Source organism: Acipenser ruthenus, chromosome 6 (assembly GCF_902713425.1).
Source record: "Acipenser ruthenus chromosome 6, fAciRut3.2 maternal haplotype, whole genome shotgun sequence".
NCBI classification, from domain to species: domain Eukaryota; kingdom Metazoa; phylum Chordata; class Actinopteri; order Acipenseriformes; family Acipenseridae; genus Acipenser; species Acipenser ruthenus.
Genome location: NC_081194.1, coordinates 60,963,569 through 60,986,108, shown reverse-complemented (window position 1 = coordinate 60,986,108; position 22,540 = coordinate 60,963,569). Strand labels below are relative to the sequence as shown.

At 36.8% G+C, this 22,540-nt stretch overlaps 1 protein-coding gene across 2 annotated transcripts; it reads left to right on the top strand.

The window, feature by feature from the left end:
• Positions 1–1,271: 1,271 nt before the first annotated feature.
• pnisr (PNN-interacting serine/arginine-rich protein) lies at positions 1,272–21,793 on the top strand. Of its 2 annotated transcripts, XM_034018040.3 has the most exons (13): positions 1,273–1,377; positions 4,802–4,889; positions 11,463–11,580; positions 12,772–12,954; positions 13,212–13,444; positions 13,607–13,763; positions 14,409–14,602; positions 14,708–14,851; positions 15,506–15,605; positions 16,381–16,434; positions 19,348–19,512; positions 19,811–20,903; positions 21,485–21,793. In XM_034018040.3, exons 3-13 carry the CDS (start codon positions 11,493–11,495, stop codon positions 21,513–21,515), a joined length of 2,442 nt encoding a protein of 813 aa, XP_033873931.3. In that variant the 5' UTR covers positions 1,273–1,377; positions 4,802–4,889; positions 11,463–11,492; the 3' UTR covers positions 21,516–21,793. The 2 variants fall into 2 exon arrangements, with proteins under 2 accessions (XP_033873932.3, XP_033873931.3); XM_034018041.3 differs by lacking the exon at positions 4,802–4,889 and having other exon boundaries at positions 1,272–1,377.
• Positions 21,794–22,540: the final 747 nt, after the last annotated feature.

Below are 22,540 nucleotides of genomic sequence, written 5' to 3'. Positions count from 1 at the left end.
AAACACCTTGTAAGTTGTGAAGTTTTGTGTGTCAATGTTGTTTTTTATACCTCATTTCATTTAGCAAAGGACAAGAGTCTGTAAGATATTTTAACAGTTTCATATTCTAATCTAATAATGCTGAACAACATGCTGTACACTGACATTGTTTAAAGATGTTGATCTCTAAGTAAATCTTCAATGAGTCTTAGCCTTTGTGTCAACTTTGTGGGCTTATGCACATATCTGTTATCAGGTCCTGCTGGCACCTAGCTGTGGAGCTGATGCGAAGGCATTTTTTTTTAGAAATAAATACTCCTTAATTACAAATTATGATGAAAGGCTTGAGCATTGGCCTGTGAAATCTTGAATGTCAATTCCTAGTCAAGCTTGAGGTAAATTAGTTCTCCTGCACTCTGGGCGATCTCCTGAACCCAAAGGGTTCCCTGAAGCGCAGTCCAAATTAGGAAATGACATCTGACCATGTAAACACACCCAATTCTGCTGCACAAGGCAAAGCAGCAAACAAGCTCTCCAGTGTTCCTCCTAAAAACAGCTGTTTTTAACAACTCTGTAATTGACTATCTCAAAATAAGGCATACAATCAGAGAGCTTCCTTTAACCAAACATGGAATTATTTTGGTTAGTCTGCTATTCTAATCACCTTAAAGGTGAGATATAAAGTGGGATTATCTCAATTCTGTTTAATATAATATATGCTAAAATTGCCTATAACATATGAGCTTAATAATGAGTTTTTGTCAGCAAATGTCATTTGGGTCAGTATTTTTCTCACTACCTGCTCGTTTGCGCCTAATCTGGGGCACTATGGTCGGGACAGTCCCGATTTCCTAGCAAATGTCCCGCGTCTCGATGCAATGGAAAAAAAAAAATCCCGATATTTCCCCATAGAAAAAAAAAAAAAAAAAAAAAATTATTCTGCACAGTAGAACATCTGATGATCAGTAACTTATACAAAGGTAAGAACGCTTCATTATGTCTATTTTTACTTTCATGTATGTATTTTTGCGTATGACACCTCCCATGTGTATAATGCATATGCCATCTACTAATGATACACGTAAATAAATGTATTAAACAAATGCTAAAGACATTTTTTGAACCCATCGACTGCAACTTTAAAACACAGTTGCTCCCGTTTTTTAAAAAACAAAACATAATTTTGCCAAAAATTGGTCTATAATACTTTTGGCCTGATGCCAGTTGGAACAGTGTACTGAGCGCTACCCTGCGTTGTTTGTTGTTGTCAATTTTGCTCGTCTCTGCAACTTCCTTTTTCTTCTCATTTTCGAGTACTTCCGGGTTGAAGGCCAAAGCGCCATATTGTCTGCCAGGCGGAGAAGAAGCAGCCGGGGAGAGTGGAGCTAAGGAAATTAAGTGAGCTTGCAGTATTATCACAATTTTAACATCTCCAGACTTAACACATAAATGCCGTTATCGGATGGGCTGTATATCTGCAGGGGTTAAGAAATAAAAAAAACAAAACAATTATGAAACATAAAAGACGGTCTGTTACATTTTAATGCGCTGAGGCCCAGGTAGCAGGACACACATACATACACAAACACACACACAAGTCACTCCTTCGTAAAAGACTAGGTATGTGTACAAGACAGCGGGAGATTTTAGTAATTTTTGAGCGTAGTGTGTGAAGCTTTACGTAGATATGAATTTTAATACAAATATCCGGATTCGTGTTGACTGCCATATTATTGCATTAACTTCTGATCGTTCCTGATGTGCCGTCCTTGTATCATATTCCAGACGTAATTTTTGCGGTGTTGTACTTATATTTAAATATTAAATATGCATAGGATACTGTAAACACGGTAACTTAAATAAAACAGAGGCGTGATCGCATACCAGCTTTCTTGAAAAAGACAACATAAGTAATATATTATACGGTGTTTTTTTTTTTTTTTGTTCATTTCAAAATCAGATACAAATTACCGCAAATAAAACGTTAGTTGTGAACCGTCTGTGAATGACGATTAGACTTAGATTTTTGTTCTGTAGTTTTTAGTGATTTTATTTAAGACAGTATTGCACATATAATTTTATTAATAAGTGATAATTAGAATAACAAAAATAATAATCATAATCGGTGGTTTAATCACACGGCAACATACCTATATAATTTACTTAAAACTTAGCTACAGGAGGGCAAAGGCAGAATTTAAAAGCAGGAAAAATATGTATTACTATATATATATATATATATATATATATATATATATATATATATATATAGTAAGTCAATGTGGTAGGAATGGGCATCTGGAATCGTTTATTAGAATAATCGTTTAGTAAATTACTAATCGTATAATCCGTTTTACATATAAATGATATGCATTGACCCAACTACGCTAAGCCTACCGCTGCAGCCCAATGTATTATTATTATTATTATTATTTATTTCTTAGCAGACGCCCTTATCCAGGGCGACTTACAATCGCAAGCAAATACAAATACATTCAAGTGTTACAATATAAGTCATACAATAAGAACAAGAAATACAATAATTCTCAAGTGTGACAAACCACAATTCAATAATACAGCAGATAATAGTGAAAGTTACATCAGGATATGATTAAGTAGTGATAGTTACATCAGGATATGATTAAGTACAAAATACTACAGATTAAACACTTGGGAGATTACAATATTCTGAGGTACAGGATTAAATGCAGTAAAATAGGGGGCAGATAAGAGCAAAATAAAGCATATTTAAATGAAGGGTGATAGTGTCCCAGGATACAACAGAGGAGTTCTACAGGTGCTGTTTGAAGAGGTGAGTCTTAAGGAGGCGCCGGAATGTGGTCAGGGACTGGGCAGTCCTGACATCTGTAGGAAGGTCGTTCCACCACTGCGGAGCAAGGGTGGAGAAGGAGCGGGCTCGGGAGGCAGGGGAGCGTAGCGGAGGTAGAGCCAGTCTTCTAGTGCAGGCGGAGCGGAGAGATCGAGTGGGGGTGTAGGGAGAGATGAGGGTCTGGAGGTAGCTGGGTGCAGTCTGATCAAGGCATCTGTAGGCTAGTACAAGAGTCTTGAACTGGATGCGAGCGGTGATCGGGAGCCAGTGGAGCGAGCGGAGTAGTGGAGTAGCGTGGGCGAAGCGAGGTAGAGAGAACACCAGGCGAGCAGCAGAGTTCTGGATGAGCTGGAGTGGACGGGTGGCGGACGCAGGGAGGCCAGCCAGGAGGGAGTTGCAGTAGTCTAGGCGGGAGAGTACCAGGGCCTGGACCAGGAGCTGGGTAGCATAGTTGGTGAGGAAGGGTCGGATTCTTCGGATGTTGCTCACTGCAAATAATACATACAACATTATTTCTTTCTGTATCTCTAAATTACAGACGTTCTTTAAAAGTGCAGGGTGATACCAATACTTACTGTATCTACTATGGGTAACGGAGGTGGTTGGAATGCACAATTGCACGTATTTAAACTATTTAATAATTCATTTTAATTGATAATCTTGGATTTATTGTGCACATTGAATTAACTGAGTTTTAATTATATAAAAAAATGATCATATTAATATCATAATTAAAATAAAAAAAGCTAACGTGTGCTACATTGTTTTGTTAGAATAGCAAATTGCTGACTTAGTACGTATGTGCCTCTAGTCTAAGGCTTTGTCTACACTATGCCTTTTAAACAGTATTAGGCCCTGTCCACACTACATAACCGATCTCGAGAACCGTATTCGAAACCGCTCTAAGTAATACAACTAAAAGCGTCCACACTGAAGTGCCGTTTCATGTTTAGTCAGGCTTAATGCGTCCACACACCATTAGAATAGTTCAGTTACAATTCCCAGCAGCGCAACGAACCGTGTAAAATGAATACGATAGTATCCCACCATGCAGTGTATTTTATTTTAAAATAATGTGTTATGCCCCATATTAACAGAGGTGCATATTGCTAAAAAGAAATATAACAAGTATTGTGGAAAAAGTAAATCCGAACACACACACAAGTAGGGCTTGAAGTTTTCAGGTTTTATTTTTAATCAGGTGAAGTCCCTTTAAACAAATTGAGCTCATTCTGTTTTATAATTAAACTCAGAAAAAAGCTGTTAATTACAAAACAATCATTGTTTTTACCTTCATATCTTGCCTGAGCCTAATTCTGGTCCTGTTAATTTTATTTCAAACAGAGCTGACAGATTAAGTAATGTGTTCATTGCGGAGTATACACTGATAGCAAGTCCTTCAGGTGCCAGTATTTCACCAAACATACCACAAAACATTTTGGGATATTGGAGGATACACAAAAAAATGTAGTTTGGTATTACAGCGTCCACACTTGTGATAAGCCACTCTACCTGATGCGATCTAATTAGAACCGGGCTCGAGACTACCTCCTGAGGTGGTCTCGAGTAAGGTATTAAATGCTGCATAGTGTGGATGTAAACCATATTTTTCACTTTTAAGCCGGTTTAAATGCATAGTGTCAACAGGGCCTTAGTTACCTTCAAACTGGCTTAAAAGTGCTAAATATAGTTAGCGTCCACACTACGCAGCATTTAATATCGTACTCGAGACCACCTCAGGGGGGTAGTCTCGAGTCCGGTTCTAAATTAGATTGCATCAGGTAATGCGGTTTGTCAGAAGTGTGGACGCTGTAATACCGAACTACATTTTTTATGTATCCTCCAGTATCCCAAAATGCTTTGTCTAGTTTCTGCTGTGTGGTGGGGGGGTAGTGTAGACGCTAACCTTTTAAGCCAATTTAAAGGCAACTAATACTGTTTAAAGGCATAGTGTGGCCATGGCCTAAAAACGCTGTCTCTCACTGTAAACAGCCTGTCGAAAGTGGAAGGCACCAACGGAGCAGATGCCCCAGTACACTAAGACCGTACCTCAATAAACCCAAAGGAGTCATTTACAAAGGTAATGTTTTATTTACAACGTAACAAAATATGATCATTAAATAGAGTCCCCCGGCGATCCAAACTGCCCTCATCAAGTCACTGGAGAAGTATATAATGAAATGTCTGAAGAATCAGTCAGCTTTCTGTCTTCCTCCATGAATCAGAGTAGATCCAAACAACATGAACAATAAAAATATCTGGTATACTTGCTAGGGATGTGCTATTGATACATTTCTATGAACGTTTAAATGCTATGCAGGTGTCAGCGTTTAAACCATATCTACATATACACACACACACTCTTTATATTACATTCTGATGTATATTGACAGTCCTGGATAGTATTTTCTAAGCAAAGAAACCCTAAATAAGCAAATCATGTTTTAACTACAAACTACTAAGTGGGGAAAAAAAATAAATAAATAAAAAAAACACGTACACACTAAAGTATATATTGAAATTAGGGCTGTCACTCAATTCACATTTTTGATCGGTTAATTTATGGGCATTAGTTGATTAACCAGTAGATTAATCCGTGCACATTTAATAAAGGTAACTATCTTATAGCGGCTGTCCTGCATGTAATCCAAAAAAATCAATAGAATCTTAAAAAAAAAACCGATGGAAATGTGGTCTTTTTAAAAGCATTTGTATTATTATTATCTTGGTAAATATCTCTCTTTGTATTTGAGATGTACCTGTGCTGGCCCTGTGTGCACAAAGTGAATAAACTAAACTAAACCTTTACTTTTTTACATTATTATATTCAACAAAACAAAACTAATAATAAAAAATGAACACAGCTTACATGTCTTACAGAAGCTATCAAATGCACAGATTCCAATGCATTGTTATATTAACTACTGTTCAGGGATCGGTGCCACAAACGGGAAATCATTTTTTTTTTGTTTTATATATATATATATATATATATATATATATATATATCCCCTTCTGTTGACACGTTACATAGATACTAAGGATTTTGTTTGTTTGTTTTTTTTCTTAAATGATTTTTGTAAAAGTGTACTGGTAAATTAAAGCCTATACATAATTTATTTACACTTAGTATTCTCTGAATTGATTACTGCCATCAGTAACTCAATCCACAGCTAATTTCTCAATGTTTTCATTTCAAATGGTGAAGCATTGAGCTTGTGTGTTTGTGGTACGGCAATTTTGTTTGGCGTAATTATTTACATATCACTGTTTTCTCGTCCGGTTCCTCAAAATACTTCCAAATGTGTATTCGCCTCGTTACTTTGTTTAGAGATGCCATTTTATTAAAAATATATAACAAATGTCAGAAAAATCGCTTGTCATTAACTTTCTTACCCCTGTGGACTGAATACCATACCACGCCTACTACAGCATGAACACAGAATACACCAATGAAGCGCCAGATCGACCGAGAATAAAACCCACCCCAGTGTCAATCTTTCTGTTGCACCAAATAGAAAAACTACTTGGAGGCAATTGCCAAATCCCTTCCTTTTTATAATATCCACCCTTACTGTGGCACCACAGCAGTCGGATATGCTACAGACTACTGTATATAATGATAAATTACTATTAATACATAAAAAATATGCATTTGGTGAAATTTGTCACGTGACCGGTTATACATTTAGCATATTATTCAACGTTTAACCATTTCTTTAGAGTTTATACGTTTAAACGTTTAAAATTTCCATCCCTAATACTTGCAGGCCATTAGGAAGAAATACAATTGGTAACATGATGGCAAAAAAAGTTTTATACTCAAATTGTATAGAGAAACTCATAGGCATTAGTGTTGTAAGTCGAACCCTGACGTTGACATCGATTATCATGCAAATACTAACAATGATTATCGATCATTTATCAAGGTAAAATGCTTAACAAAAAAAATAAAAACTTCCCCCACAGTAGCAGTTTAAAGGAACATTCAGACAAATCCTGATGTTTTAGGACATGTTTGAGAAATAAATTGGCATTTAAATATAGCCCTCTCCAATTTTCATATCCCTGACGTCACTAACCTTTTCCTTGTTTTGTGTGAAATCTTTCAAATTTCCAGTGTAAACATAACGGTAAATGTCGAATAAAGTAAAATAAAAAATCAACACCACTGTCCAAAGGAGAAAAAAAAAAAACAGGGTTTGAAAACTACATTAACATTACGGCCTATTCACATGGAAATAATTCAGTCTCTCATTTTTTTAATTTGCTGTTGGTTACAATTTCTGAATTACGTGGCCCAGCTTCTGCTAGCGAAAGCAGCAGTCCCTTCCAGTGTGCCGTGGCTGCAGAGATGCATTTCACTTTTTTTCTGTCATATTTTAATCAAAACTTTACATGACTTTTCATAGCCACTTAGATTTTCATTATCTTCAGTGAATACAACTATATCACCATTTTTCCAAACACTATATTAGAGGTAGCCCACCCATTTCTGCAACGGAACTTTCGACAGCAACAACTAGTGGATCATTTTATTTTGCATCTCTATACTTGAATATGTAGAATATCTCTGTTGATTTATTATTAATGAATTTACTGCCCACATCGCAATCAAGATATGTAGAATGTCTCTTTCATACATGTATAGGGTTAATCAATCTACATACCATGTCGCAACCAAAAATGCGTCGCATACTGGAGTGCTTAGAGATGCGTTTCGCCCACGTGGATTTGCTTACACTTACAGTACATAAGGCCCTACCTATTTCACAGCCGTTGAAAACGTGAAACGAACCCATAAAATTCATTCTTCACTGTGAAAACTGTTTATTTTATGTATGTTTACCCAGTTAAGTTATGTGTATCGGTCCAGGTTCCTGATGTGATTTATAAGCTTGTTTCAATTTCAAAAAGAAAACTGGACAGGATTTATTGATTGACTCTTCACAGCAGCCAATAACCACTGTGGGCACTCCTCACTGATAGGCAGATATGGGCATCCGGGGCGGGTTTAGAGCCCTAGGAGATCTCAACCGATATTGTTAAGCGAGTAAACATTTTTCTAGTGTCCAAAATGAACAAAAAAAAAATCTACAATAATTACTGCAGCGTATTGTGTACAATAATTTTGCATTCTACTGGTCGCAGACTATTTTGTACAACCTGCAATGTGTCATTGGATCACATACGTCGAGCTACGATCCAGTGGCATTTAGACTCAGACAGCAATCAAAAACAAAAAAGGTTGCGAATAGTGCATTGCTTCAAAACAAAAAGGTAAACAAAAAATAATAATAAAAAAATAAATAAAAGAAAACTTTCTGACAACGTAGTAAGGTTAAATATTATTAGTTTCACTCAAGACCGATTTAAAACAAAGTAATATATATATAAAATACATTAACAAAGAATGTTACTCTTGATCTCTGCATCATCATCCTGTATTTGTTCACAGACGCATATTCTCAGTAACTTTTAGAAACAACAACACAGATTACGTTCTTGACAGTAAATTAATATATACAAGACATGTTTTTAATTTCATGGAATATTCGATTTCATTAAAATATTATCGATTTGTTATCTTGGGTTCCCAGTCGATACATAATTTGATTATTATTGTTATTGTTACAAGCCTAATGGGCATCATTGTATAATGGAGGACTGTATTTTATAGAAAGTTAATTTTGGAGTGCTTATGTGGAAGGATACATACTAAAAATGAAAAACCAAATGAATACAGTTAAAATAAATACAAATTGTAATTAATTGTGCTGTAATATTGAAGTATAAAAGCAATAAGGACCTCCACATTGGGCATCACCAAAGCATTATGGACCATTTGGTTATAATAGTCTTAGTCCATAATGCCCGGTAATGCCCTCTGTGTCAGGTCTTAAAACTTACATATCCATCTATCTGGGTGCTGTTGACTGCAAGGCTGAGAGTGTGCCTTGCACAAGCAGTAGAAGTACTGGTAAAGCACAAGGAACCATTACAGCTTGCTCAACAAAATACACTCCACAAAGGAATGAATAACTAAGCTAATAGTTTAAACGATCGGTAAACATACACTGACTACATTATGTATAAGACTTCATGTAGCAAAACGTATCCGGGATGTTTCTTAATGTAAACATTTATTTATGTTTTAAAGCTGTCCAATGAAGACACCATTTATTAATTAATTATAAACTATACGTTATTATGTTGTCATTAATTGCTATTTGGCATTGATGCATACGTTGGGCTTTATGCATGCTGTACTTGTATTACACTGTTAATAAAAAGAGCTGCTTATTGAAGCATTGTCATAGTACTGCAATTGTTTTTTTTATTATTATTTATGTTTCAAATGGTATTATGTAACCATTATTTTTATCCAGTGGCACATTGGTGTAAAGTATAATAGTGTAATTGTTTATACAGAAATATACAGAAATGCCCCACCCCTACAATATGGTACATTGATCTACTCTTAAGGAATTGGGTGATTATAAAGGCAGTTAACTACTTTGTCTAGTTGCTGCTGTGTGATGGGGGGTACACACTCCTTACTTAGGGCTCCTGATTTTCCATTCTTGGGAATGGCAAATTCCGTTTTTCAAAATGACCAATTCTGTTTTTTCAGTTTTTACCAATTTATTAAGAATTAACAACGTAATTTGAACATAAATAACATTTTTACTTAAAAAACCTATTGACTTATTTTTTATTTTTATTTAAGTCCCTGAGATACTGTAGTTTTCAGGAAAAATCTCTCTTAAAGCAGTCCACTAGTAACAATGTACAGTAGGTCAGTCAACAAATAAAGGTGTTACAATATACAGACTAGTCAGACGAGGGGCATTATTACAAAAATATACAATTTTCAGAAAATTACAAATTAAATACAATGTTTAGGACACTTATTTCTCCCATCTGTAGTTTCATCTTCAACAACGCAGACTGGTTTGTGCCGTACTTGCTGTAAAACTGCTTGCATGTGTTTCTCGTATACCCTGGACAGATAGAGTTGCATTAGTTAGAGCAGGGCTGTTTAACTCGTTTTTTTTTTTAATTTAAGGGGGCCAGATTGGGGAAAAAAGTTAAGAGTAGGCAGGCCAGAGTATTTTACTCTGCACATTTTTAAGCAATAATAAATATTACATAACTTAATGTTCATATATTGAACAAGACTTACACATTTTACCATATGAATAGTACTTTAATAATAGAACCGTGTGAGAATTTAACGGAGCATCTTTACAAACATTTTAAAATGTATGTGAAATATTAATAGAATAACTGTTAAGAAGGGATCAGGGCTTCCACTTTTGAGCTTCTAACTACTGTGCTCTCTGGATACGTATTTCCAAAAGCTTGTTTGGTTTCAAAATGCCTTTGCATATTGTATTCCTTAACTACCGACACATTCATTGCACAATAAACACATTGGCTTTGCGTTCAGTATAGTTGGTAAAATAAAGTATTTATTGGTCCACTCATTGTTGAATCTACAATTGTCACCATTTTCTGTTCTTACTACAGCAGCTAGAGTAGAGAGAGCCATGTTATAGCAACACAAGTAAAAAAATAAATAAAATAAAATAATAAAGTACATAGTATTATTTAGGAGTTGATGAATTAGAAATAAGTTATAAAACTAAGTGTTTCACCTTTCACCAAACGTGTCGTTTCCTTCGTTGAGTGGGTGACAGAGTAACGGATTTGCGACAGTAACTAAATAAATGAATACATAAATTCATTTATTTAGTCAATTCGGTGTTTTTTTTTAGGTACTTTTAACTTTTCTGTATATACAACGCCCAAATCATTCCACAGAATAGAACTCGCAACAGCTAGTTGCTTTTTTAAACAACTCGACTTGCAGAACACAGGCAGCGCCGCAACAGACACAGTCCATCACCGTAACGCCCACAAAACTGCCTGTTTTCTCGTTCTCCAATGATCCAAATAAACATACAAAAACATTTTATACAAGTGTCATCGCTGGGCTTCTGTGTAGTGTAGTTTTCAAAGCAATCCTTTATTTTATATAGGAGAATAACAGCGGTAAAAGTGTTTGTGCAGTTTTTTTGTATTTTTTTTGATGGTGCAATTGTAAAGCAGAATTCCGTTTCCAAAATGCTTAATTCCGCATTTCCGTCCGTGATTCCGCGATCGTGGACAATCAGTAGCCCTACTTAGTGTACTAAACTTTAGTGCTATTCAACAAGGTGTTGTAGTGTTTCTCAGTGAAATGGTTCATTCTGGTGTTTTTATGTTATCTCATTGATAGAACTAATTCTCAAGATCACTCTATTAAAGTAATAATGCAACAGCACTTGGGTGCCAGTTACTGCATACTTACTTCATGCTGGTAGTAAAAGTTTTAATGGCCCTTGTTCTCAAGTTTCATTACTGTACAGTAAATGTTTTATTTGTAACAGTAGTGAAGGTACTTTGTAATCACTCTATACACTGGCTAAAGATTTACTATTTCTGTCTCAGCATTTTATTTTGTGTATTAAATGTTAGTCTTATTGCAAAAAAGAGAAACTGTTGGAACAGATAGTTTGCTCTGATCATCTGAGTCCATTGCCAGTTGAGACCTTCAATGAAACTTGACACAGAAAATAACACTACATTAAACAATATTTCTGTCTAGGATCCAACCATCTAAACTTTAGGGTTAACGATGTGGGATCAAGGTGGTCAGCCGTGGCCGCACTGGCCTTTGAGCCAGCAGCAGTGGTTACAGACCTTCCAGCACCAGCAAGACCCAGGTATGAGTAAGATTTTCTTTTCAGTAAGTGTTTGCGTGTGTGTACGTGTGTGTACATAAAATCCACACACACACACACACACACACACACAAAATATGAATTAAGTGTTTGCAGATGGTTTTTTTGTGCTGAACTAGCAAGCTAAGCTAGCATATTCTGTTTTAAATATTATTACTATGCTTTATGTAGCACCATTTCAAGCTTGTGTCCAGCCCCGAGCATATAAGCAAGACCACAGGTTACTTTGAAATTGATTTAATGGAGATTAGATAAAGGGGCATTCAGAACAGAAAATAGGAGGCACTTTTTTACACAGAGAATTGTGAGGGTCTGGAACCAACTCCCCAGTAATGTTGTCGAAGCTGACACCCTGGGATCCTTCAAGAAGCTGCTTGATGAGATTCTGGGATCAATAAGCTACTAACAACCAAACGAGCAAGATGGGCCAAATGACCTCCTCTCGTTTGTAAACTTTCTTATGTTCTTAATGGACTCCATTGTTTTGTATTGCATTCCTGGTAGCTAAATCACATTCCTTAACCCTTTGCGGTCCATTTATTAATCGCGTGTCAGGCACGTCAGGTCTAATTAATTTTCACAATGGACCGCAAAGGGTTAATTAATATTTCGTAGGTCCACCTCTTGTACATGGCAACCACTTGATTTTTGCAACACATTAGTTTATCCAGGAAATCGGAAGCATGTTCCACTGCTAGTATGGTTTGGTTGGCTGTGCCATGGCTACCTGAAACTTCAAATACTACCGTATATTCTCAGTTAGCGTGTCAACACTGGGTATATCAGGTCTCTGTCAGTTCCCTTTGTGTAGCCTAGATTATAATATAACCTTCTCTTGTGTTTACAGTACCAACCACACACTCAAATAAATTTTTTTTTAAAAAATTATACTTTTTAATAGAAAATATGCAACACCCCTAGGCTAGCACAAACAAGCTTTCAGTCACCAGTGGCTAAAATACAGAGTTGTAAACATGACATAACCAAGTAAAATCAGTGTGCATAAATGGGACAAGTATGTGCATATCCCAATAAGCAATCGACTGACAATAATGGCATAATTAATTATTTATTTAGAAATAATAAAATATTTGCTATGTAGGAAAGCACAGAGCTACCATCTGGACAGTTACTTTGCTATTTACAGTGGATTTTTGTGTGTATTTAAATTAGGTCAAGTGGATTGGGCAGCTCTGGCACAAGCATGGATAGCTCAGAAGGAATCCAGTGGACCAAATGTGGTGGATCAGCAAGGAATTCAGCCCAATGGCCAGGAAATCCAGGGATTAGACACCGGTCCAAATAATCATGGCAACTTCCAGGGGGATCCAAGTTTCAACAGAATGTGGCAGCCAGGTTTGACTTGTTTTCTTATTTTAGTATAACTCAGCACCCTCTTAATACCAAGTATATATTAGGACATAATTTAAAAAAAATAGACTGTTGGAGTGGAAAGGTTAAGTCTTGCTTAAAAGAAGGGAAAGTGTGTTTTGAAACTAAATCCAACCCCTGACGCTTACCTTTCACAATCTAACGAAGTGTTCATTGTTATATTCGGTTATGTTTGCAATACTGCATACTGACTCCTGTCTTTACATGTTGACAATGATCAGAATGGGGGATGCACCATCAGCCTCCTCACCCACCCCCAGAGCAACAGTGGATGCCTCCAGCCCCAGGGCCGATGGACGTTGTTCCTCCTTCCGAAGACAGCAACAGCCAGGACAGTGTTGATTTCCTTCCAGACTCCCGACACGGCATATTCAACCAAAACAACCACAACTTTGGAGGGCAACCAGAGAGTTTTACTATGGCACCAATGCCAGTCAACCAGTTTGACTACCAGGTAAAGAGTCTGCAAAGCCTTTTGTAGAATCAAATGCAGGGCAACATTTAATGAATCTTACTTCGATAATATTTATGCAAGGGCTACTGAAGTTGATGCATTAAGAGTTAAAGAGAACATTTGCTGTCATTTGAAATTAACTAAATACCTTCTTTATTTTAGCATGGTGCTGCTGCATTTGGCCCCCCGTCTGGCGGGTTCCATCCTCCTTACTGGCAGCAGAGCCCCCCACAGAGCCGCAGAGACAGACCCCCTGCGTTTAGGGAGCGGCAGCGCTCTCCCGTCCAGATGCCAGTTAAACAAGAGCCCCCTACACTTGGTAAGTCTTCTACTTCTGTTTAATTTTTACATTCACCCTTTCCAGAAACCATTTCAGATAGCAACTTTTTCTACTTTTTCAGCGTTATCTAAACTCCTTGGGCAAAATCAAACAGCACCCTTTATTTGACATTTGATCCAAGAATGTAATGGGCGACAGCACAGTGTGAGAGCAGCCAGATTGTCAAATAATGGTGAGAGGGAAGAGCAGATTAATGTTTTTTGTGCAGAATCAGGGATAATCGGGGATACACAGCCTCCTCCATATATATGTGGTCCAGTGGTTAAAGAAAAGGGCTTGTAACCAGAAGGTCCCCGGTTCAAATCCCCGCTCAGCCACTGACTCATTGTGTGACCCTGAGCAAGTCACTTAACCTCCTTGTGCTCCGTCTTTCGGGTGAGACGTAATTGTAAGTGACTCTGCAGCTGATGCATAGTTCACACACCCGAGTCTCTGTAAGTCACCGTGGATAAAGGCGTCTGCTAAATAAACAAATAATAATATTTAGAGATGAAATCAGCTTGCAATTTTAAATCTGAAATTATATGTTTAATATTTTGACAAATGGCGCAATTATCTATATATTGTTGTATTAATATCTCTAAGAAGGTTAGTAAGTTACTTTTAATCTATGTTGTTCTCCAGATGCTGTAAAGCGCAGGACTCTGCCTGTTTGGATCCGTGAGGGACTGGAAAAGATGGAAAGAGAAAAACAGAAGAAACTAGAAAAAGAAAGAATGGAGAAACAGCGTGCTGAAATGGCAAAAGATGAAAAGAAGGATAAAGAGGAGCCGGAAGAGGAGGGTGATGGACCTCGTTTGCCACGTAAAAGTAAATTTGTAAGTATCAGTGCTTAAGCCAAGAACAGTGGTGTGTGTGTTTATTTGAATTTCTTTATAATATTAAGATGTTTAAACTTTTTTTTTATTTTTATGTTTTATCAGGACAGTGATGATGAAGATGAAGAAGAGGGGGAAGATGCAAGACCTGAAGCAAAAAAATTAGAACCAGAAAGTAGGAGTCCATCCCCAATACATGAGGAGCAGAGTGAACCAGAAATGACTGAGGAAGAAAAGGAATTTCAACTGGTACCTCATTTGCTTATTCAGAATATTACTGATGCTGGGTTTGGGTGTTACATCTGCATCAGCCTCAAGTAACATCATAATAGATATACAATAACCTTATCTCAGTTTTAACAATATTGGAAAGTTCTGGGTCTTAAGGTGTGTTTTTATTATAGTCAGAATAGTCCGGTTCAGTCAGCTACAAACTGATTACATAGTCCACCATAACACATCCTAGATGCCGGGTAAAGAGTATGTTTTTAGAAGGCATACCTGGGATGGCTTTGCTAAAGTATACAGTGACTGTATGTGCTTTTGCATATCTATAGTTCAGTGCATGCACATCAAGAGGCTTCTTATATTTATACAATAATTGCACAGTAACTGAAAGGTTAACAGATATTTGTATAAAGTAGGATTATGGACAAATGCAAATGGAAACATTTATAGGAGACTAGGCATGTATGATAAAACTTTGGTTATGATTGGTGCAAAAGCAAGGCAGTTATCTTTTTTACCATGTAGCGTGTGAGATGCACACACAGAGCAGTGGATGTTACCAACATACATGTTCAGTCAATAGTTCTACATTGAGCACTGCCAGATCTCTCTCTGGTAATAGAAATATAAGGCATTGAATTATTTTGTAACCTTTTCCTCTTTTGTCTTTTATAGATGATTATGACCAAAACTGTGCTGACAGAAGTGCTTTTGGAGGTCACCAATGAAGAAATCTATTACGTTGCAAAAGAGGTTCATCACAAGGCAACAAAAGGTATGTATTCTGCTTCAGATCAATCTAAACCATTAGACGGTGATACCAGCATGTATACAAAAAAAACCATTTGAATATTTATGCATTTAGATTCTCCTAATTAAGAACTCGTACACGTGTGTAGCTTGTAGAACAAATTGCTACAGAATTGTAATTCATTGACAAAAAATATGTAAAATGCAGACAATATAGTTGCAGTGCTTTTCCATTTTCTAATTCAAGTGTATATGTATTTGTCTTGATTTATATTTTATTAATGTAGTATCTGTTTCATTTAGAATTTTTCCAGCAGTAATGAACGTAATATGCTAAGGTAAAAATGCTGTCTCAAGCAGTCTCTGCTAATGCACTGGTAGAATTAGGACGTTTCTGTATACGTGGCACAAAACCTGCTAAAGAAACAATAGCAACAGCTTTTTTTTTCTGGTTAAGTAACACACCTTCAACTTGGTACAATAAAAAAAAGGTTATTCCATGTCTCCTATTCCTGAAAGGACATTGGGTCAGCTCTGATGTGAGAATCTGCATTAGTAAAGAGTGGTATTTCCCTCTTCCTCTAGTGTTGCAATCAATGTTTGATTTCATGTTAAATGCTAAAACTCAGTTTATTTGATGTCTTTTTTTCTTCTTCTTTTTAATGGATTTCATGTTTTTAATTCTTCTCTCCTTTGCAAAGCAGCATTAATAGTGCAGCTTAATTTTGCCATAGAATCTCATGACTTTGAAAATGTGGCTGTATGTGTTAACATGTTCCTGTTGTTGATGTGATACAAAGCTCCTGCAAAGCAGCTAGCACAGTCCAGTGCACTGGCTTCTCTTACTGGACTCGGTAAGTAGTTTCTAGTTTAAAACTGGGGACGGTTTTTTTTAGGGGGGTAGCAGTTAGAGGGTAATATCTTCCTCTGCCAGATTGTGTGTCTGTAAGAAATCTATTTAAACGAAGCAAGGGAGGTAGAGGTGGTATTTTTCTTTTTTTGTGGGTCAAACTCAAGTTGCTTAATATTTCTGCAACTACCAAATTGTAAGCTGGATCCTGTTACAAGAACAAAATTGATCATTGGTGATGTATAATACATCTTGTACAGTACAATCTGAAGACAGTCTAATCTGTTTCAAAGTTAAGTACATACCACGATAGCCTATCTATCTCTATCTATCTATCTATCTATCTATCTATCTAGAGACACATTAGGGGTTTTAATTGCTTAATCACACCTGTGGGCTTTACTATTTATTGGTTAATCTTGTCTATCAGTGCAGTATCAAAAAAATTGAGGGCAAAAAATAAAATCTTGATAAATGGCAATGTACTTCCAAAGATATTCTGTATACCAAGTTACTCAACCCCACCTTTACTTCCATCAGATGGCATGCAAAGGATCAGGGGATATAAAGAGCACTACAGGGCTATTTTTCTATTGTCTGTGGAGAGGGGTCAGATTGGGCTGATTGTCTCAGTGCTTAAGTCTGTTTCACTGTTGCCCAGGGTCAACGGAAGAAATATATTAACCTGGTGAATGGTGATAACGTAATTGATAACACAGTCCTTCAACCGGACATATGCAGTTAAGATCACAGTTTTTCTAGTGCTGTGTAAAAACGTTTTGTAATTGCAGTATCATATTTACATGTAGCAAAATACATTATTTACTGCAGTAATGTGGTAATAAGCATTCTATTTTGCTGTACTAATTCACATGTACTTTAATATTACTGTAATGAAATGTTATGTGAAAACATTAGCTTGATTTGATTCTGGAATTCACAATTCATTTAATTATATAAAAATACTTCTCCAATATAGTTTAATTAAATAAATATTGCAAAACGGTAAACAATTAGTAATTTACTTTGTAAATTACTTTGTTTTATTCATTTATTGTTTTTATATTTACAGAGAAGTTACAGTAGTAAATGATCAAAGTGAAATTCGAATATGGTGACAAACTAAAAATATATAAACAGTAACAGGGTTCTCTGTCGCCACCCGGCTGAAAAAACCTGATCCGCCCGTTTTGCAGATGCTGCTGTGCCTTTAACAATAAGGATTGATTGCGCTTCTAGCAGATGAGCTCACTTGCGTGTTGCTGGGTGAAAAAAAAATAAAAAATCTTTGAACCACATGACAGCTGTTATGTCTTGACAAAACATTTAACCAATCAGAGTGTTGAAGGGGTGGGTTTTGTGTGTTAAGCACTTCGAGAGGCTAAAACGTTAAAATGACTGCTAAAAAAAATAGCCGATTATTTTCAAAGCAAAAATAGTGACAATGAATGCACGGTGATCGGCGCAGTCCACTGCCTAGTACCATATTTGCGCTGACTACTTTATTAAAAATATTAAGATTATTTTCGAGTATTATCATTCAGTCTATTTTTTTGTCGTATTATTGTACTGTAAGGTGATATATAGTCCATAATAGCTATACATATGCACCAAAAAAAAAAGCGTATTCCTTTTGTTGTGATACCATAAAAATATGTACCCAGGTGCTTGTGAGAGATATTGGGGGTTCATGTGTAACAAAAATAGACTTGCATTAACCAAATGCCCTGAAAACTTAACATAAAGAAAACAATTTAAATGAAGCAATAAGCTCAATAATTACGCTAAAAAGGAAGTGAAAAGGCTACTTTTTTTTTTTTTGTGAACGCCAATAACCCTACGTTATCTTTCCCAAGTCAAATCGTAGAGTGCCTAAATAAGCATGGTAATTTACCATAATAAAAAACAGTAATAAAAAATGTAGAACATAAAAAAGAGCAACCATGTACAGTCAACAAAAGACAACACATTATTCAGATTATTTATTTATATTTAAGGTAAGGCAAGTTTATTTTTCCGTTAAAAGTGCTCCCGGCTCTAATGTTCTGCCACCCGGCTGTACAGAATTCCTGGGGAGAACCCTGAGTAAGCCCACTGTTTATAATTGCATTTGCTGTGCGAAGCTCTGTCTGCTTTCTGTGCCATTTCTGATACTGCGTTCAGAAAAGTGCTTTTTTCATATGTTACAGTATGTCATCATTAACGCAGGTTTTTTTTTTTTTGTCAAGACACCCTGGGCAACAGTAAAACAACTTAACAAGTTTTTTTTTTTGTATTTTTAAACATTGTTAGAATTGGCTCAAAGCAGCTCAATCCAATATCACTCCATTGATTGACAATAGAAAAACCTCTCTTGAGCTCTCTTTATATCCCATAACCCTGTGTGTTGGAAGTCCCCATAGAGAATCTTGGTGATCTAGAATATCTTTGGTACTTCTAAAGACCTTTGCAAAAGGGCAACTGGAAGGTGTACCCAATATTCACAGTATCTTACAACAAAGAAAAAAGACTGCAACTTGCAACATTTGCTCATCGGTGCTTTCCTTTCATGACAGTACTACAAATTTATCGTATCACCTTAGTTGCAAGTATTTCCAAACTGTCAAATTGAAATGTAAGTAAATATATGTACATTGAACATTAGCTGTCATTATGGAACACTTGCAGTAAATAACATTAAGTTAATACTTTGTATTACTTGTAATTTGTCTTTCAATATAATTTCTTATCACTAGCAAACAGGTGTGATCGATCACGTAGATCGGATGATTAAACAATCAGTAGAAAATGTCAAGATTGAAGCTCCTAAAATAGATCCATATTATTATTATTATTATTACTACTACTACTAAATAGAGATCAGAGTGGAAGCCAAATGTGTTGTCTCTTATAAAAGAGTCTGGGTTTGTGCACGCAGGTGGACTGGGTGAGTACGGGTCAGATGACAGTGAAGATGAGAGAAGTGAGAGAGGCTCTGAAACTTCAGATACAGACGATGAGGAGCTGCGGCACAGGATCAGGCAAAAGCAGGATGCCTTTCGGAGGAAAGAGCAACAGCTTCAGGAGAGGCAACAAGTGGAAGGTGTGCATGAACTTCTCAAGCTTAACAAATTAAGTATCTATCTATCTATGTAACTCTATGTAATATATATATCGATCAACATATGTCTTGTTTTACTTATTTTACTTCAGATCCAATTGTGACTGCTTAAGTTAATCAAAATGTAAAATTCAAATGAGTCATAAGATTGGGTTATTCCATTGTATCCATACTGATTTCATTTTAGACAACATTTTACTTAATTTTTCTTTTACATACTGGTTTATACACTTTAAAATCTGAACATCCGTTAAAAAAATTATTTCTTTTCCTCTTGCAGAAGAAAAACTGTCTGAAAGAGTGAACAAAGAGATACATGAATATGACAAAGAACAGATTTTCAGCTCAGTTAAACAGGAAATAGTAAAAGAGAGAGAGCCCGAGCCTGTAACTGAGAAAAGAAGGTCTCGCAGTGAGACTGATATCGTTGAGCCCAAAAAGCCTATGAAGGAGAAGGAGAGGATAGGCAGGAGTAGAAGCCAGAGCTTTTCAGGTAGTAATAGCAGGAGCAGCAGCAGTGAGAGCAGTAGTAGCAGCAGCAGTAGCAGGTGGAGTTCCTCCTCTGGGTCCAGTTCAGTTAGCAGCCGCAGCTCCTCGCATTCCTTCACGCCCAAGAAAAAGAAAAAGCGCAGCCGGACCCGGTCCCCCTCAAACAGGGTCAGGCAGCGCAGCAGAAGCAGGAGTTCCCACAGGCACAGGAGGGACCCAAGCAAGGAGAAAGGGAGGGATAGGAGGGCAAGTAGGAACAGGAGCCCAGACAGGAGCAGTAGGAGGAGGAATCGCAGCCGGTCTAGGGAGCGCAGGAGCAGCAGGGAGAAGAGAAAGAGCAGGAGCAGGTCAAAGATCAGGGTCAGTCGTAGCAGAAGCAGGGACCGGCGCAGGATTGATGACAGGAGGAGGAGTCTGAGCAGGAGCAAGCGCAAGCAGGCAGGCAGCAAGGACAGAGACAGGAGGAAGGACAGGAGCCGGAGCAATGATAAGGACAAAAAGAAAAAGGACAAAGAACAGGACAAGAAGAAAGAGAAGCAAAAGACAAAGGAAAAGCGAGAGGAAAAAGATCACAAGTCCGCAGGCCAGGAAGAGAGTAGTACCAGTAGTAGATCGAAGAGGAAGAGCGAACATGGTAACTCACATAGCGAGTTGTCCAGCCGTCTGTCACGACAGGATAGCAAGTCCAGCAAGAAAGGCTCGGTTAAGAATAGCAAGAAGTATTCAGATTCAAATTCTAGTGGTAGAAGCAGCTCGCGTTCTCCGGAGGTTAGCAAGGAAAAGAAGTCTAAGAAATCCAAACGTAGTCGTTCACGATCAACGGAAAAATCTCACAAGTCTGGTAAGAAGGCAAGCCGCAAACACAAGTCTAAGTCGCGATCAAGGTAGTACACTCTTTTGTATTTTATTATTATTTTTTTTTACCTGATTGTTCTTTGTAGTGATTGAATAATGAATGATACAGCTGAATCTATGTGCCTGTATTCAGTTATACCTTTAACTGGCTAATTAGCTATTCTTTTATTTATTTTTTAATTCCCCCGAATAGTCCTCTCCCTTCTAGGAGATCCTGATAAGGCTCCATAGTGTTCTCTGCTGGGAGATTTGGGGTTGGAGCATTCCTGGCTCCCTTGTGACTTGTGGCTGCCAATATGCTCCCCTGATCCACTACCAGCTGTGCACTGTGTGTGGCAAAGAATCTGCATAATCCACAATATTTCCCTCCCAAGGAGAGCTTTCACAGACCGCATCCAAGAACTGTATCCAAAAACTGCTTTATATGACTGTGATCCAGAAACGCACCACCTCTGTAGACTGATTACAAAGATATAAGCTATAAGATTCATTGACCTGCTCTGCAGAGTCATCGTTCTTTTGTGTTAACCCAACGTCACAAGCCAGTATTATTGGAATATTAACAGCAACACTAATGTTTCTTTCCTGCTTTTGTTTTTTTTCTTTTCAGGTCAGTCACGCCAGTACGTCGCAAGCGTTGAGGAATGATATGGCACCTAAACCTTGCACTTATTTTAAAATTCCATGAGTTTTAAAGGCTTGTCTCATTATAGAGGCAACTGTGTAGGTGGAAAGCTTAATCTTTTTTTTTCTTTTTTTGTAAATAATTGTGTGTGTTTTTCTAAGTGCTGTCTGCAAATACATGACTTTTTGAATGATTGGTTTTTTCTTGTATTCATATTTTGGGTTAGTAGATTAAAAGTTTAAAGCCAAGCAATTCTTTTGAAGCTGTAACATTAAAAAAAAAAAAAAAAAAAAAGTAATCTTAATGTACATTGCGGTCAATAATAAAAATTCAAATGAGGTTGTGAGTTTTTTTATTTTTCATTTGGATTTGTAGTATCACTTATTTGATCTTGTATGTATCCTTAACATGACTTTAGTTGTTATCCAAAAATTAGCAACTTCAGCAGAAATGTTTGTGTCATGGTGCATAATTAAATGTTTGGCAATAGGGTAAATAAATGTTACTCTTTAATTGTACACTTCCATATAAATAGTGTGGTGTAGGTCATAAGTTTGTATATTAAAGATGGCTTGGGGTATGTATGTTACTGATTCAAATGTTGTTTGCATTGGATACTCATTACGCTTTCTCCAAGTCGATTTTGGAAAGAGATTTCTGCAAGCCCACAATCCCTCCTGCCTGACGACCCAATTCAGACCTGTTTGATCTTGGTCTTTCGCCAATGGTAACAAATAGGACTTTTTCAAACAACTACCTTGGTGGTCAGTGTTTTGGTCTGGTTTTTATATGCTAGTCATCAATCAGGACCCTGCATTATGAAATCTAATATTTTAATAAATGCTGCAGTGAGAGAAAAATGAAAGGTGTTCTGTCATCAATATTTTCAAACTACTACATGCATTCCAGGACAATTACTGCCCTTGGGTCAGTTAATGTGCAATTGTTAGTGTTGCATTAAAAAAAAAAGTCATTAATGTGTTTTTGTTGATTTATTCTCCTTTCAGTTTGTATGTAGTATATTGTAGAGTGAATAGAAGA